Source organism: Aptenodytes patagonicus, chromosome 12, assembly GCF_965638725.1.
Source record: "Aptenodytes patagonicus chromosome 12, bAptPat1.pri.cur, whole genome shotgun sequence".
Lineage (NCBI taxonomy): Eukaryota > Metazoa > Chordata > Aves > Sphenisciformes > Spheniscidae > Aptenodytes > Aptenodytes patagonicus.
In genome coordinates this window covers 346226-361263 of record NC_134960.1, presented here as the reverse complement: position 1 = coordinate 361263, position 15038 = coordinate 346226, and the positions used below count along the sequence as shown (strand labels likewise).

Sequence of the window (15038 nt, the reverse complement as noted above, 5' to 3'; positions counted from 1 at the left end):
TGGTCTTCAGCTGACACTCTACGGAGTTATTATCTGACTCAGCTAGAAAAGAAGGAAGGGAAAATAGCTGTGGGTTGCTTTTGTATAATAATACATCTGATCTACATGGAACTAAATCCATCACCTCTTTGTTGACTTCAGTGATATCGCTTAGCATTTCAGTAGTGTAAATTAGGAGTTTCTGTGTGATTTTTCTAAAGATGTCCATGATGCCAGAGGAGGCAAGTCCTTTTGTGCTTTCTCTTATTTTGGAAGTGTGAAAGTGCAGTAAACTAAACGGGAACTAAACAGGCATATTCATGTTCACATTATCTGGGGGAAGCTGCTGTGCTTTAACTTCTCAGCCTACCTTAAGCTGAATTGACTCAAGTACAGACATACCATAGGAACAGAATGTAAACCACTACAGCTATCCAACTCATGTAGTTATGCTTGTTCATCTTGTAGGTTACTTCCATTAACTAGAATAAGAATAGGGTAAGGTACTAACTTTACTGGTGCTATAGCAACTTCAGTTCAGCTGTGAATGTTTTGCCTTTAGGATGGTATGGGCTTAAAATGTAATGAAAGAAAACAGCGTGATAATTCACTAGTTTCCCACATACTGGTATTGAATAAAATGTGATACAACAGCTGATGTTTAGACTGTGAATCTTATGAGACAAAGAGTGCGGTCATTTACATCTCTGAAAATCACTGAGCAACCTTTGAGCCCTCTGTACTTTTAAACAGTCATCCTCACGGAAAGAGAGAGAAAGTTTTCAAACCTTCACTGTTTCTGTTTCTATGTTATTCTGCTGTTGCATGTGAACCAGACTAGTAACAATTTTATGGATTCACCAATAATCAGAGAAAGCCTGAATACTTAATTTGTCGAAAGACCTTTTTAGTTATCTTTTGGCACACCAAGTAAATGTGACACACTCAGTGTCTTGCCCCTAAAATGTGTATTAAGGAAAGTTTGCTTACCATATCACTTTCCAGTTCCATCATCTTCTGATGCAGAGCAGCTTCAGCTCCCTCAATCTGCTGGATCCACTGGAAGGAAGACAATGAGAGCTGTAACCTGCTGTGTTTTCTAGGCACATGAGCAGGGGCAAGTGCGACATCTATGGCATCTTGTTAGTCTATTTTTAGTAACCTGTTGCTAGTTCTGAACCTATCTTGAGGCTGTTCTCCTGTGACAGGGGCAGCCACGATGTCTGTAGGTAGCACTTGACAGAGAAGCAGCAAGAGGATCACCATTACTGGATCACTGGAAGATGGAAAAGCACGCTTCCTTGGATGGACAGGGAACCCATTTCATCCCATGGATAAGGGCCCACGATGGGGCTCTAGCATCTCAAAAATAACTGGGTAGATGGCAATTACCTTTGCAGAGGAGGAATTGTTGAGTAGAATCCTTGGAAGCTGTCATGTTGACAAATTGTGTGCTGCATTTGAGCCACAGAAAGCAATTTTAACCAACCCTCGCTTTCTTTTTAATTTCCAAAACAAGGAACTTAGACGCATACTTTCAGTGGAAATTTTGCATGTGGATCCCTTCAAAAGCTTTGGAAATCTCAGGACTAGAAATCCCATGCTGTAACTAATTATGGCTTAAATGTCGGATGGTTTCCTCATTCAGTTTACAATTGCATGTCTCATTTGACATTCTTTTTGTATTTGCAGTTGTTTTGACTTCACAGCTTGGGCCAGCTGCGTTTGATATTTTTGCTGCTTTAGCAAGGTGTTTGGGACCGTGCTGGCACAGTTTACTTTATCTGGGGAGTCACTTCCTACACTAGAAAGTTTAACAATATTGACAACAACAACAGAACAGAAAATTTCCAGTGTCAGAGGAGGTCTTAGATAACACATGAGAAAAGCAAGCACACAATTTACCTTTTCTGCCAAGGACAATACAGTGGAAGCCTGAATTATGGCCACTTGTTCTTCATTTCTTAAATTCTGTGAAGTGAAAGAGAGGGAAGAAGAAAATTGGCAGCAGTTTCCTGCATGAATAAAGATAATCAAGGCTACAGACTAGGTCTACAGTTTTCAGGGGATCCCTGTAGTACAGGGTATCCTATTCCCGTCGAAACGTTCAGTCTGTTAACATATTAAAAAGAACACTGCTTTTGCCTTTCTGCATGATATGGACTAACTATATGTTTTCATTCCATTGCATCTTATGAGAAATGTAAACTAAAATTAGATCCATTTGTCTGTCTTCATGCTAGTTTTACAAAGATGAATTTCCATTAAAGCTTTTGTAAAAATAATGCTGATTTACACCAGCACCTGAATAGATAATCATGATTCTTCATTTTTATTTCTTATACACTTTCTTAAAACATATCTGATGTTGGCCAGAGATACAGGATGATCTCTTTTACATGGATGACTAAAGTAGGCAGCAATGCCCACTTAGAAAGCCACAGGAGATTTGATAATTCTTGCCTATTTATGAAACTGTTTGCAGAATAATCTTAGTCCTGATGAAGATGTGGCTGGCTCAGACTGCCAAAGTAATTCATGTGCTTTCCTGAATGACTGGAGTGCAGTCAGACCCAGTTCCAAATATCAGTGGCCTTTGGACATTCTTCCCAGTCTGCTAAACCAGATGTTAAAGCTGCTGCTTCCTTACTAGTTCTCCAACTATTGAAATCTCACAAATCCTTAACTTGTGGAAATAAACACTCCTTAAATGTATTGTTCCAATATTACATAATCTAACAAGTATTCTAGAAAATAGTAATGATAATTATAGATTTCACTTACTCTACTGTACAAAATGCAGCTTGTAAAGGGAAAATATCTCCCACTTTAACTTACCCCATTATCACCTAGAATGTCTAACTGCTTTATGAGGTCTGGGATGCTGACATCCTGCAAAGAGAGAATAAGGTAAAGGCATGGCATGCACATTTTATCATGGCTGCAATATTCGTCCCTCCTACAAACCATGTTGAAATCAACCATTTTGTTTTATCCCCTGGAAATGCATCACATGCTGATTTCAGTTGCCTTTGAGCCAGGTTTTATCATTATGGTGAAAATTATGAGTCCGATTCAATTGTGTCAGTCATCACACACTCTTACATTAGACTGAATTTAAGTGCTTAAAGTTTAGTGGAGTTATTAGCAGAGATGAATGTAATGGGTTATATGGGCAGCATCCACCACTCCTGTAGTTAGAAGTGCTGCCTTATAAAACTGACCTACCTTAACCCCTTCCTTCATGCAGTAGATCTGTAGAGCACTCACACCATCTGAGAATGGGTGAATCTGGAGATTAAATGGTGGGGACCGTCTCTCTCTTTCCTGAAAATAAATTGAAAAGACACCAGAGAACATATTAGAATGAAGGAGATGCACACAGAACTCATTAAATGCCATAGCTACTGTTTAGATCATGCTTCGCAAAGCCAAGCTCTTCATTTTACAAGTCAAAGAAAGAAACATTTAGACCTAGTTGAAAAACAGTGTGCCAAGTGGGATAGGATCCTAAACCCAAGCTAATTATTTTACAGGAGATTATTTATTTGATGAATTATGTCAATTTGCAAATTGTCTGTGAAAAGGCTATCACCTGGCTAAGACTCAAGTGATTTGCTTAATGAAGTGTTGAACAACTATATATTGTTGTAAATACTCCCTTTAGAAACAGGTATTTGATTTAAGACTACTAGGATACTCAGATTACACATTTGCTCATCCTGGTATGTTGTATGTTCTATATATATGGAGAGTAGTAAGTTCAAAAAGGTTGATCAACTTAATTATTTATACACCTTCATTGCATAAAATCTACAAATATTTGTCCAGTTTTAAAGGACCAAAGACAAAAATAAAAATTTGAAGATGTTATTTCTCACCCCTTTCAGGTATTCAGGCAAGCACAGAAGTGAAGATCAAATTTCACTTTCAAATACATTTTTGGTTTATAAACATGTAATTCACTTGATAGTCCAGTTCCATGTCATATGGAAACACAGCTGTCAGGTAAAACTGTGGGAAAGTTCTATAAATAAGGGACAAATCCGTCACAGCACTGATTCATGAGAGCCACGAAAGGCTCTGTGTTACCTACAAGCTCTGAATGACAAGCATATAAGGCCTTGAACAGCAACTGCAACTGAAAAGAACAACTGAGAAATAAACCAGCTTATGCTGGAGAAAAGACCAGGTGGAAGTTTTTGTCGGTTGGTGCTCATAACAAGAATGTGTAACGAGGGGCAGTCTGGGAAGAGGGAGATCGAAGTCCGACCCAGTCCTCTGGCTGCCTGCAGAGGCTTCTGGAGCTCCTCCATCAATCTCCAGAGTCGCCTGAGGGACCTTCCTTACCTAACACAGGTCATGAGGAGAGCTGCTCAACAGGGAACACGTCCAGTGCCTGCAAAAGTGACAGTGCTTGCAAGCGGGCAGACAGACTGTCACTATTCATTGTGCTAGGGCCTACAGCTTCCAGACACTAATTAGGACAGCTCCAGGCCAAGCACTATATGCACATAGGGCAGGCACTGTTGGCTTTTCACACATGCCAGCATTGGCAAGAATGACGATAAAGGCTGTAGAAGCAAGACCACATTCACCTGTGTAAAATGTCTCTTATCCCCACCACAGTGGCAGGAAACTGAGGTACAGAGAGATTAAATCCAAACATGCCTCAGGAATCAATAGCACGGAAGCCGTTGCAAACCCTTTTGTCCAGGGGGCCTGTGTTCCTTGGGCACCTTGGCTCTGTACCCTAGCTGTCCTCAGGTGCTCACAGCAGGGTGGCGGCACCAGCACTGCCACCCTCAAGCACAGCACAGCCCACGCCAGCGGCCCCAGGGATCTGCAGATGTCCCCCAGCAGAGCCGGAGTGCCCTGCGGGCTGTTGCAGACCTGGCTTCAGCTTCCTCCACTGCAGGAGCTGACGTGCACGTTTCTCCTCTGCGATGAAGAGTGCTCTAATCACCCAGCACAGCCTGGTTTGGGTAGGACAGCCCCCCTCTCCTCTCACAGCCAAGTCCCCACAGAGAAAAGAATTCAAGATTTGCTGGGTCAGAGAGGACAAGGTACAACAACCCTTTTACCCCCATAGGTATGGTACTGGAAGACAACAGCCCTGGGTCTGATACTTTCTCTTACAACTGCTTATGCAATTTCATCGATCATTGCTGAATTAAACTTCAAACAGTTCCAGTCCTTCAAGCACAGGGCTAGAGAGGTGCACTTCTCCTCACAGCAGCACTCTCAATGAAACTTGAACTCGTCTCATCACCCTTGCTGAAAGAGGGGAAAAGAACAAAGCCAGTATAATTTATAGATCAGCAGTAAGATTTTCATAGGGGGAAATAGGGCTTTGATGACCCTGAAGAGGGAACTGTACCTGCGTCTCTGACTTCTTAGAGGAGCACTCTACTCTTCAGCTATTAGAGATAAAAGTACGCTCAACATTTCTTTCTCCTCCAAGACCTGCTCAGGTTCATGAAAACAAAACAAAAAAAACCCCTGGATGCCTACTCTCAGGAGAGATCTCAGCTGTGAACCAGGATGCAGCCCTGAGCAAAGTACACGAGGATGGGGTTTAAGCCTTGCTTACTTGGTTAATTTAAATGTAATTAATTTCTGTTGATTTTAGTACACTCCAGGCCAGCAATAAGAACAAAGCATGTTGACAACAGACTGCTCCAAAGTACTAGAAAAACCATATCCACAGGTGTGGTAACTAAAAGCCACGCTGACATTAATCAGCTAAGCTTATCTATGCACATTGGGCACCTAGCTCAGAGAGAGGTGAACCAGTCAAGTATGGAGCTTATTATTTCCAGGATATTAGAGCTGACGTACTTCAGCTCACAATTAAAAATGCTGGACCTGATTTGTTACTCTGTTATATCACTACAATGCTTGTGTAAACACTTGATTAAAGTTGGTGTCCAGTGCAAGTGCACTAGTTTAATTTGCTACCAGCTCTACTGTAACGAGCTCATCCATCACCTCCAGCTCAAGGTTGCGGAACTCCAGCAGCTCATTCTGGTCTCGGGCATCCTGCAGCTCCTGTTGCAGACGGTTGTTTTCTGCTTCCAGTTTCTCTATCTAACAGAAATACGTAAATTCAGGATCTGTGTGACTGTTACAAGAAACATTGAATATTTGGTGAGTAGTAGTTGAGGTAGCATAGGCAGTGCAAAATCCAAACTCTAGAGATGATTCACTACTTGCTGTTTTACCTCAGTGAGTCTTTAGTTTACAGGTGAACTTCTGCTCATCAACTTCCTCAACATCATAAAATGCTTAGGCTGGAGGTTTCCCTAAAAGAATTCAATCCTAGCGAAGATCAGCGGGGAAGTTAACTCTACAGAGGTGTCAGGTTAGCTATTAGATTAGTCTGCATTAGCTATTAAACACACGGCTCTCACGGTAAAGCACTGGAATAGATTGTCTGGGGAGGGATGTAGAGACATCATTGTTGGAGGACTCTGGGAACACGTTGGATAAACATCTATCAGGAATGACACAGAAACAGCTGCACCTGCCTTGGAGAAGAGCTTGGGCTAGACCAGAGACACACAGTGTGTAGTACATGAAGCACAGATGGCATGCAAGGAGAGCTGTCTTTGTGGAGGCAGTTACCTGAGTAGCCATCCCACCCCGTGCAAGCGCTTGTGTGAACTACATGGCGAGCATCTCCATACAAGTAGTTCTGTCAGATAGCAGATGGACTTAAATACCACCCATTGGCTAGTTGTGTATAGCTTGCTTGTTGGACAACTCCACCGCTAGCTCCTCAGCCTGCTCTCTTCTGCAAGTTTCCAGCCAGTGCCAGGACATGTATTTTTCAGTCAGGTTGTCTGAGTAGGGCCCAGACGAGGACAGGTAGGGAGCACAGTAAGACCGAGGTCAAATGAGCCCCCATAGGTCAGTTTGTCTGGATCGGGAAGGATGGCATGGGGCTGGAGACTTATTAGGTGTGTTTATGGAAGGGGAGAAACACAGGCTAAGAAACCTCATCTGGGGAGGTGAAAGACAGCAGGACACCTGGTGCTGGGAGTTATGGCCTCTTGCTGATGGCAGTCATATGTATGGCCACTGCTCTTACTGTTGGTGATATGCAAGCAATGTTGAGGTCCTTCGTATCCTTATATTCCATGATTAAAAATATAGACATACATACAAATATACACACACACACAAACAGGTGATATTCCTAGATGTACCAAGAGACTGAGTAATACAAGTTCCACTGGACCTAGGGATGACTTTAAGCCCTTAAAAATATACAGAATGCACAGGGACTAGGAGTATGAAAGGGTCCTGGTGTTAGAGGGTGACTGTATTCCTACTGCTGTTTCAGACTCAGAAGCTAAGCTCAAAACACCTTGCCAGTGCAGCAGCAGCCGCTGCCTCCTCAATGCAATGCTACTGGAACACAGAGTTCTGTGCCTCAGAGCCAGAACGATGAGTAGAGCTTCTAGCTCTCAGGCTGGAGCTTACCAGCAGAGCTGGCGCATCAGCAACTGCCAGCAACAACAGTGCCTAAGCAGAGCTGGAGAGGGCTTGTCTTTCCGTATGTTATCCTGTCCATATTAATCTATGCTGTTCTATCCTTATACTACACCTATAAGCACCACACTGCATGTCCAAAAAGTGTATTGCAGGATCCAGATCACCCTTCAGAGTGAACACGCAAAACTTGGGAACATACCTTGTCTAAAAGCTCTTGGTTCCTCTTAATGAACAGCTGTTTATCTTCCACCCAGTGCGAGTCCTGTTGGATGAAGCAGTACTATTACAGAGTAATCAAAATCCATGAGGTTGGGCACGTTTATTGAAAACTGGAACCACAATATTCAGGCTTTAAAATCCTACGGGAACGAACTGTCATTTACAGAACAACAGCATATTAGTCTACTAAGCTGTAGCAAGGCTTCTGAACTCACTAGACCTGCCTGTTTACTGAACAGCGACATTACATCTCATGGAAGTCTATACTGAAATTGTGCTAGGTATTTTGTAAGCAGAGCAGGTAAGATCCAAAATAGGAAAATACAATACACAGGAAGTGCTTACCTGCCCTTTCTGTGCCAAAGTTTTCTCCAGATCTTCTATTTTGGCTTTATATCTCTGGACTTCAGCTTGGAGCTGCTCCTGAGCCTGTTGAAGTCAGGCAAAGCAGTAAACAGTAACAAAACCAGCAATGTGACTGGTATTAAAAGGAAACCAAACACAGCAGAGTCCGGGTTTATGCTATTGCTTCCACTGAGTGAGTAACCATTACAAAGATTCTGGCTCAGCGATGTTTTGTGCCACCCCTCAGACTGGCATACAGATGACACAAGGGAACTGAGTGGTAGATCAGCCCCTTCTCCCCACCCAAGCCTATTATTACCATGTATTGCATTAGAGTAGCGAAACACAAGCTCAGGTATTCGGGGTGACAGGCTTTGCTCAAAGACCCTAGTAAGGGGCAGTCCCTGAATTGAAGTGCTTAGTAGATGAGAGTGGCAAAAGGTAGTGGAAAGAAGCAATTATAACTGCCTGGGGCATCTTCAAGAGCTGACTCAACAAAGTGCTAAACAACCTGGTGCAATCTCACAGCTGACACTGCTTTGAGCAGGAGTTTGGGCTGGAGACCACCTGAGGTCCCTTCCAGCCTGAATGATTCTATGATTGTATTAGAGGGACATTTCTAGCCTTGGAAGGTTTACTGTAGTCTGCATCACATTCAAATTTGAATATAATTTGCATTTCTCTGTTAGAAACATTCAGGTGAATATTCTTAAAGTTGGTGCAATGCATGCCTTTGTGAAAACCCACAGGCCTCCATTTACCTTTAAAACCCAACCCCTTCACACCTGGGCAAAAGATGAGAAAACCCTTATGATTCTGTGCCAAATTGCGGAATTGCCTGCTTTGGCATGCTTGCCTAACTGCAGGGTTTTTGGGTTCAGGTGGAGGACAGCCCCTTGTAAACTGAGTGGTTGTGTCCATTCTTAATTGTCACTCTCTTTAAATGTACTGAGCAAATGAGTAAAACGGACATCTCTCAGTTGTATGGATGCTGTATGTAACAACATTCCCTTGTACGTCACTTTGAGGGGTTTGTATGTCCTGATAGCAATGAAATGCTTTTACCCTCAAACAGATACTGACCTTGGCTTCTCTTTCAGCATCTATGATGCCTCCTGTCTGTTCCTGCAGTAGCGCATATGCTCTCTGCAGGGCCTGGTACTCCTTTGTCAGCTGTCGAAACCTCAGCTCTGATTCTTCCACTGCTAAACCCTGAAGGATGAGAAAGGACATGTCTAAGCACCAGACAGAAGAACACTGCCAAAGCAAAGAATGCAAGTGTGGTATGTTAAGCACAATAGTTTACAGGTCTTGATTCAAATAGACTTTTTGGTGAGCTTGCTGTGATATGAAGTAATAAGAAAGTGGAATTTATACAGCGTTTATCTGTCTTCAAGCTAAAAGAAATGTGATAAGTATATTTTCTTGAAGGGGGAGAGGAAAAAAAAAATCATCTCAGTTGCAATGAAGTCATAGCTGTAGACTCTATGGACTAGATTTTGGAAGAACCTCTCAGCATTTCAGTAACCAAAATTGAAGCTAAACTTAATGAAGAACTTATCACTCAATATGCACCATAAAAACCTAAGTGTTTTTGAAAGCCTAGCCACTTGTTTTGGAAGCCAAAGTCTCTTGAAAACCTGTCCTTGCCTATGGGAAGAGTCAGATCTTACCTCATCCAGATCATCATCTGGGGTTGCTGGTGTTCTGTCTGTTCTATATGAGGCCACAGAGGATGTTTCAGAGTCCATGGAATCATCATCGTACCCAAAAACTGTATCCACCACATGTCTCTAAAGAAGGGAAAACATGATTTCTGAACCTCCTTGGAAACAGGTAGCATGAGTTTCTGATGGAGGGGGAAATGTTAGTTCAAAATCACATTGCTAGTTACTTAAAAAAGGCAACACATGAAAAAAGAGCAATGGGCTACCCCTGCAATTACCATCTCCAAACAAACCCAAAGGGAACCAGATTGAAGATCAGGTCTTGTGCTGGTGGAGAATGAGTTTGCTGATTAATTTTTCTGAGCTGAGGATCTGGCTCAGTCTAAAACTTGGAAAACACAATGGGAGCAGCAACATGCTAAAGGAAAAGTCTCTGCCCTTGCAGGAAAGCAGGAGAATTGTTTGTTAACCCCAAAACAGTTCAGAAGACATCTATCAACATGCAGACTAGTGTGCAAAGATAACACCGCAAAGAGCTGGAAATGTGTGCCGAATAGGGAACCCTTCTTCTTCTTTCACGGTCACTGCTGATATTTTTAATATTTCAGTGCTTCTTTCACTGATATTGCTGTTGGAGTAAGTGAGTAAAAGCTATGCTAATACAAAACTAGCGTGAAGGAACTTTTATCTCACACATCTTTCCAGTACTATAGAGACTGCCACATGTAAGAGATAGCTCACACTACACAGTTTGGTTGTATGTCTGACACTTCACTATCTCCTATCTCAGTAACTGAATTAAATCAAATGAAAACTGTGAGTCATATCCTATGAAGGTATGGATGCTTGACCCTGCAGGCTTGGTTTCAGGGTACAGATTTGAGCATTTAAATACTTGGCTTATGAATAGTTCTGCAGACAAACTGATCGACGAGCATTTAAGATGCACTTCTACTTTGCAACATTTTTCACTTTTGCTGACAGTTTACAATCTTCTAAACCTGGAATTTGAATCACACAAAAAACATGTACCAAAGATGTCAATAACCGTTTGCATATATTATCTTTTCTTGTTCATTATTTTTCCAAGTGAAGACAATAACCATATTCTCCCATGTTACAGTCTCTGGCTTAGAAATAAAGTTGACTGATGAAAATACTTTTTAGTCCTTGTCTCCCAGTTATGTCTGCTGTGTATTGCTTCAAAACCCACATAGAAACAATGTGATGACACATCTAGGATTTACTGGTCTGAAATTCTCTGTGTGTGTAGGAGAGTGTTGCATTACTTTCACAGAGCATGGCTGAAGTACTAAGGGATGTCCCTGGAGGACAAAGAGCCACCAAGCTCTGTTTCCTACACAGTATTTCCACATTCTGGAGGTGGGAAGTGGCTGTTGCAAAGTCATTCTTCACATCTAGCTGATAAAGGAGCTATTTGAACCACTACTCAGTGCTCAGCTCTAAAACTGTTCTAAATTATACCAGCTTTGGACTCAACCCAATTCAGGGTAATACAAGGGGTAGCCAAAGGCCTGTGGAACTGAGTAGGAGAAAATTACACTCAATTTCTCGGGCAGAAACTTCCACTTGAAGAATAAAGATGCACAAGGATTTTGTTTTAGCCCATATGTGCTGTGAAAAATAGATAGCAGAAGATAGATGGGAAGGTCTCTGGAAACATAAATACATCTCAGCATAATAGACCTTGAGACCAATATTTATAGAAACCAGATGGAAGGAAGATTATTACTATTTCAGGGAGGGGGGGGAAAGCCCCATTTTGCTGAAAATAAGAGAGATATGCAAACTTAACTGAATTTCAAAGTGGGCTTAAAAAGCTCTCCCAAAGTAAGTAAGGAGTTTATAAACCCGATCACTAGAGCAGATTGTTATAATCCACAAAGATCTCTCTAATCAGATTGCTAACGTATGTTTGCCTACAGAGCCTACTAGTATTTTTATACGGTGAAAACAATTTTTTCTCTTACCTTAATTGGCTTTGAGCTCCTTTTATGCTTTCTGCGACGAATGAGTTTCTCCCTGTCCTGGAAAATAAGATTAAAAAGTTACACTCTCTTCTCTTGTTTGCAGCTGTAGAAGGCCAAATCTACAGAGGAAATAAAATCACTGGGCTTCCACTGACTCTCTGTTCATACGTTCAAAAGGAATCTGATTCCAGGTGGAAGGGAGGATTCATATCCAAATCTGTACATGTGCCACCTGAAAACCACTTGAAGAAGGGAAGATGGGATATCCGGAAAAAAAAAAAAAACAAACCAAAACAACCAAACAACCCCTTGTGCAGTTGCCTTGACAGGCTGTCAAACGACAGGCACTGATGGATTTAACAGGATTTCCTGTTAAAATCACTGGGAGGCCTGCTGCAGAGGACTGGTTTGGGCTTTGTATAAGAGGGTGTCTGCCTTCCCTGCAGAGGAGATGCTGCCTCTGTCTCAGTGTCATTAAATGATGGTAGTGTTGATCTCACCACTCCTAGCAATGATGTCTTAGAAGAGGCAACAGCCTCTTTTGGAGTCTCTTTCTCCTTCCCCTCAACATCATAATGCAGTGTCAGCTGAAAAAGGGATTGTCAGTATTAAATGACGGAAGAACTAGTGAACCACTGTCTAGCAGCACACGCTTTTCCAGCACATGATAATGCACTGTGTGCCTGCCTCTTGTTAAGGAAACTTTTTAATGGTAGCTTAGTTACAATGGTAAAACAGCTTGGCACAGCCCTGCCTTGTAAACATGTAGGTATCTTCCCAAGCTCGACAGTTCTTAGTCTGCGTTCATTTCTAGAGCTCAATTCACACACAAGAGTTATACTTTTGAGTTGTAGGGGCTGATGCCCCACTAGAAATTCAGTTAAACTGCACCCACACACACCTACGTCTAAAAATTTGCAGGTGTTAAAAGTAAGATAAGATATTAACCCTCAGACCTCTAGTTATAAGAAGAGATACTATCAGTAGTGAACTGTACACAGGAATCATTCCTAATTTCCTGATGCTCTGGACATACCCTTGTTAACTCATCAATTATGTTCTGTTGTTCTATGACCTGAAGCTTTAAGAATTCAGTTTCTTGTTCCTCATTAGCCTGATCCAAGTCATTGAGAGATCTTAATTTCTTTAGAGGAGGATGTGATGTCATTTTTTCTCTCTGTGGTAAGAAGAAACAACAGATAAAATAAGATCCAGCAATTAAAAGACAAAAAGACCACCTTTCAGTTAAGAATTAGACATTATCTTTCATTTAAGCTGTACAGCCTTTTAAATATGCTTCAGCTACACCATTTTTATAACTTTATTAATACCCATCAGCACTTCTTAACAATCAAGCAGCACAGCAAGGCTGAGTTCTTCAACCAGAACAACAAAGCTTTATCTATTTACTTATTGTGTGGCAATATAGCCTCTACAGCAGCCTTTAAAGGTCATATACCATGGCTCTTCCTTTGCCATGCATCAAGATGCTCCAACATGTGGCAAATATAATTGAACCCCCTACCTGTCCAGTGGGTATGCAAATAGTATATACTCCCATGACCCCATGCCCTTACTGATACCCATCATATGCCCATATACAGTGAGGAAATGGACAGTCTTTAGTTACGTGAAAGACATGCATCCAGTCAGAAGAGGAGGAAAGGCAAAAAATGTGGTACCAGATCTATTTTAACTAGAAGTCCACGTCCTGCCTGCTCCTGAGCGTATGTGGGAAAAGAGATGGCTACAGCCTGTCAGAATTACCCTAGCCACCCACAGCTTGCTAACTTCCATAATTTGGGCATCTATACTGTAAAGAGCAGATGTCAAGGAGATAAGTTAGAACATATGTGCTGTGTGCGCATATATGCGCCAGTGGTGCTGCCCACTGATGTCTAACACATGCAGATTCCCAAGTCCCTTCCCTTTGCTGTGGGAGAGCCCAAGGGGCTGTGATCTGTACTACCACAGCCGTGGAGGAAGAATTCTGACCTGTGACACCTACAACAAGTTTCTGTCTTCTGGGCATGGGTGAACTGCAGAGTCTTAAAGTGGATTAACCTTGTAACACTAAAGCCTTTTTTCTATAAGGCAAGAAAGTGAATCTCATCGTCTCATCCTAATCAGGAGGAAAGCTGCTGATTATTGCAGAACAGTCAGCCTGCTCAAGATGAGGACAGTGGCTATTGCAAGCCAGAGACAATACACACAAACACACTTAGCAGGGGAAGTCTTCTCAGCTTGTCAGCTTACATCTGGCAACCCAGCACTTCCACCTCCTTTTTTTATTAATGCCAAAGCAACATCGGTGCATGTGTAGGGACTGGATTCTGACCGATACTCAGGGCAATTCCACTTGAAGGATCTACAGACATAACTGCTTTGACCCCACTTCATATAGCCCTGCTACATGAAATTTATAACCCTAGCCACCACACCACCATTCTCCATTTCCCATATCCATCTACCATGCATGTGTCTTATGGAAAGATTGTACATGCTCAGTGGCAGACCGGAACTGTATTTTGCCATCATCAGCTCTAACAAGAACATGTCCATTCAAAGATGAACATCATGCTGGCTGAAAACATCACTCTTAACAGCTTCCTTTTTGAGTTCCAGATGCAAAATAGCACAGTGGGATATGACTCAATGATACAACTATTATTTTCTTTTTTTAAAACAATTGAAACTCAAAATTCTAATTTTTGGGATAGTATTAAAGACTGTGATTATGCATTCACTTAAATATATTACACATGTATGCATAATACACATTGTTATAGTATGTAAGTCTATTATATAGACCTAAGTGCGACTGTATCTTATCAATAGTACTACACACTATATACAACACATTTTCTCTATGTATATACATGCATACACTATGCAGATGTGGCCACCATAACAGACATAGATCATACAGTAATCCTCATTTTGCTCTTCAGTACCAACCATTTCTATATTTTCTTTAGTGACTGCTTTGAGTTTATCTTCCATGCGCTGCAAAGACTGCATAAGTTCATCATTTCTCTTCGTGAGGCACTTGTTCTTTTCCAGAAGAGGTTTACATTGTTTCTCAGCTTCTCGGACACGCTTCAACTGGATTGATAATAGCAATTAATAATTATAAATAATCCAAATAAAAGATATTTTTTCTCCCTCCTTTGTTAGAAGTATTTTTGTTACTTCCCTGTTGGACTACTGTCCCAGTAAAATGCCAAAGTGATCTAACGGAACTGATGCTTACAGCTTCCATAACTTACTTTATCTATAAATCTCAAAGCATAATTCTGCATATCTGTTTCCAAAAGATGGCTTTATCTATAGGAAA

The 15038-nt window shown here is 41.6% G+C and overlaps 1 protein-coding gene across 4 annotated transcripts in view; it reads right to left on the bottom strand.

The window, feature by feature from the left end:
* JAKMIP2 (janus kinase and microtubule interacting protein 2) overlaps positions 1 to 15038 on the bottom strand; it is a 67795-nt gene that overhangs the window by 12992 nt on the left and 39765 nt on the right. For all 4 annotated transcript variants that reach the window (XR_012996339.1, XM_076349779.1, XM_076349781.1 and 1 more), the window contains exons 6-17: positions 14660 to 14806; positions 12738 to 12878; positions 11702 to 11758; positions 9717 to 9836; positions 9127 to 9255; positions 8044 to 8127; positions 7679 to 7741; positions 5971 to 6069; positions 3208 to 3306; positions 2818 to 2871; positions 1885 to 1950; positions 970 to 1038 (exon numbers count right to left, since the gene is read on the bottom strand). Coding sequence is in view for 3 of the 4 variants with exons in the window: in XM_076349779.1 (XP_076205894.1) it covers positions 970 to 1038; positions 1885 to 1950; positions 2818 to 2871; positions 3208 to 3306; positions 5971 to 6069; positions 7679 to 7741; positions 8044 to 8127; positions 9127 to 9255; positions 9717 to 9836; positions 11702 to 11758; positions 12738 to 12878; positions 14660 to 14806 (1128 nt within the window). In the remaining variant the exon portion in view is untranslated. The remainder of the gene's footprint in view (positions 1 to 969; positions 1039 to 1884; positions 1951 to 2817; positions 2872 to 3207; positions 3307 to 5970; positions 6070 to 7678; positions 7742 to 8043; positions 8128 to 9126; positions 9256 to 9716; positions 9837 to 11701; positions 11759 to 12737; positions 12879 to 14659; positions 14807 to 15038) is intronic.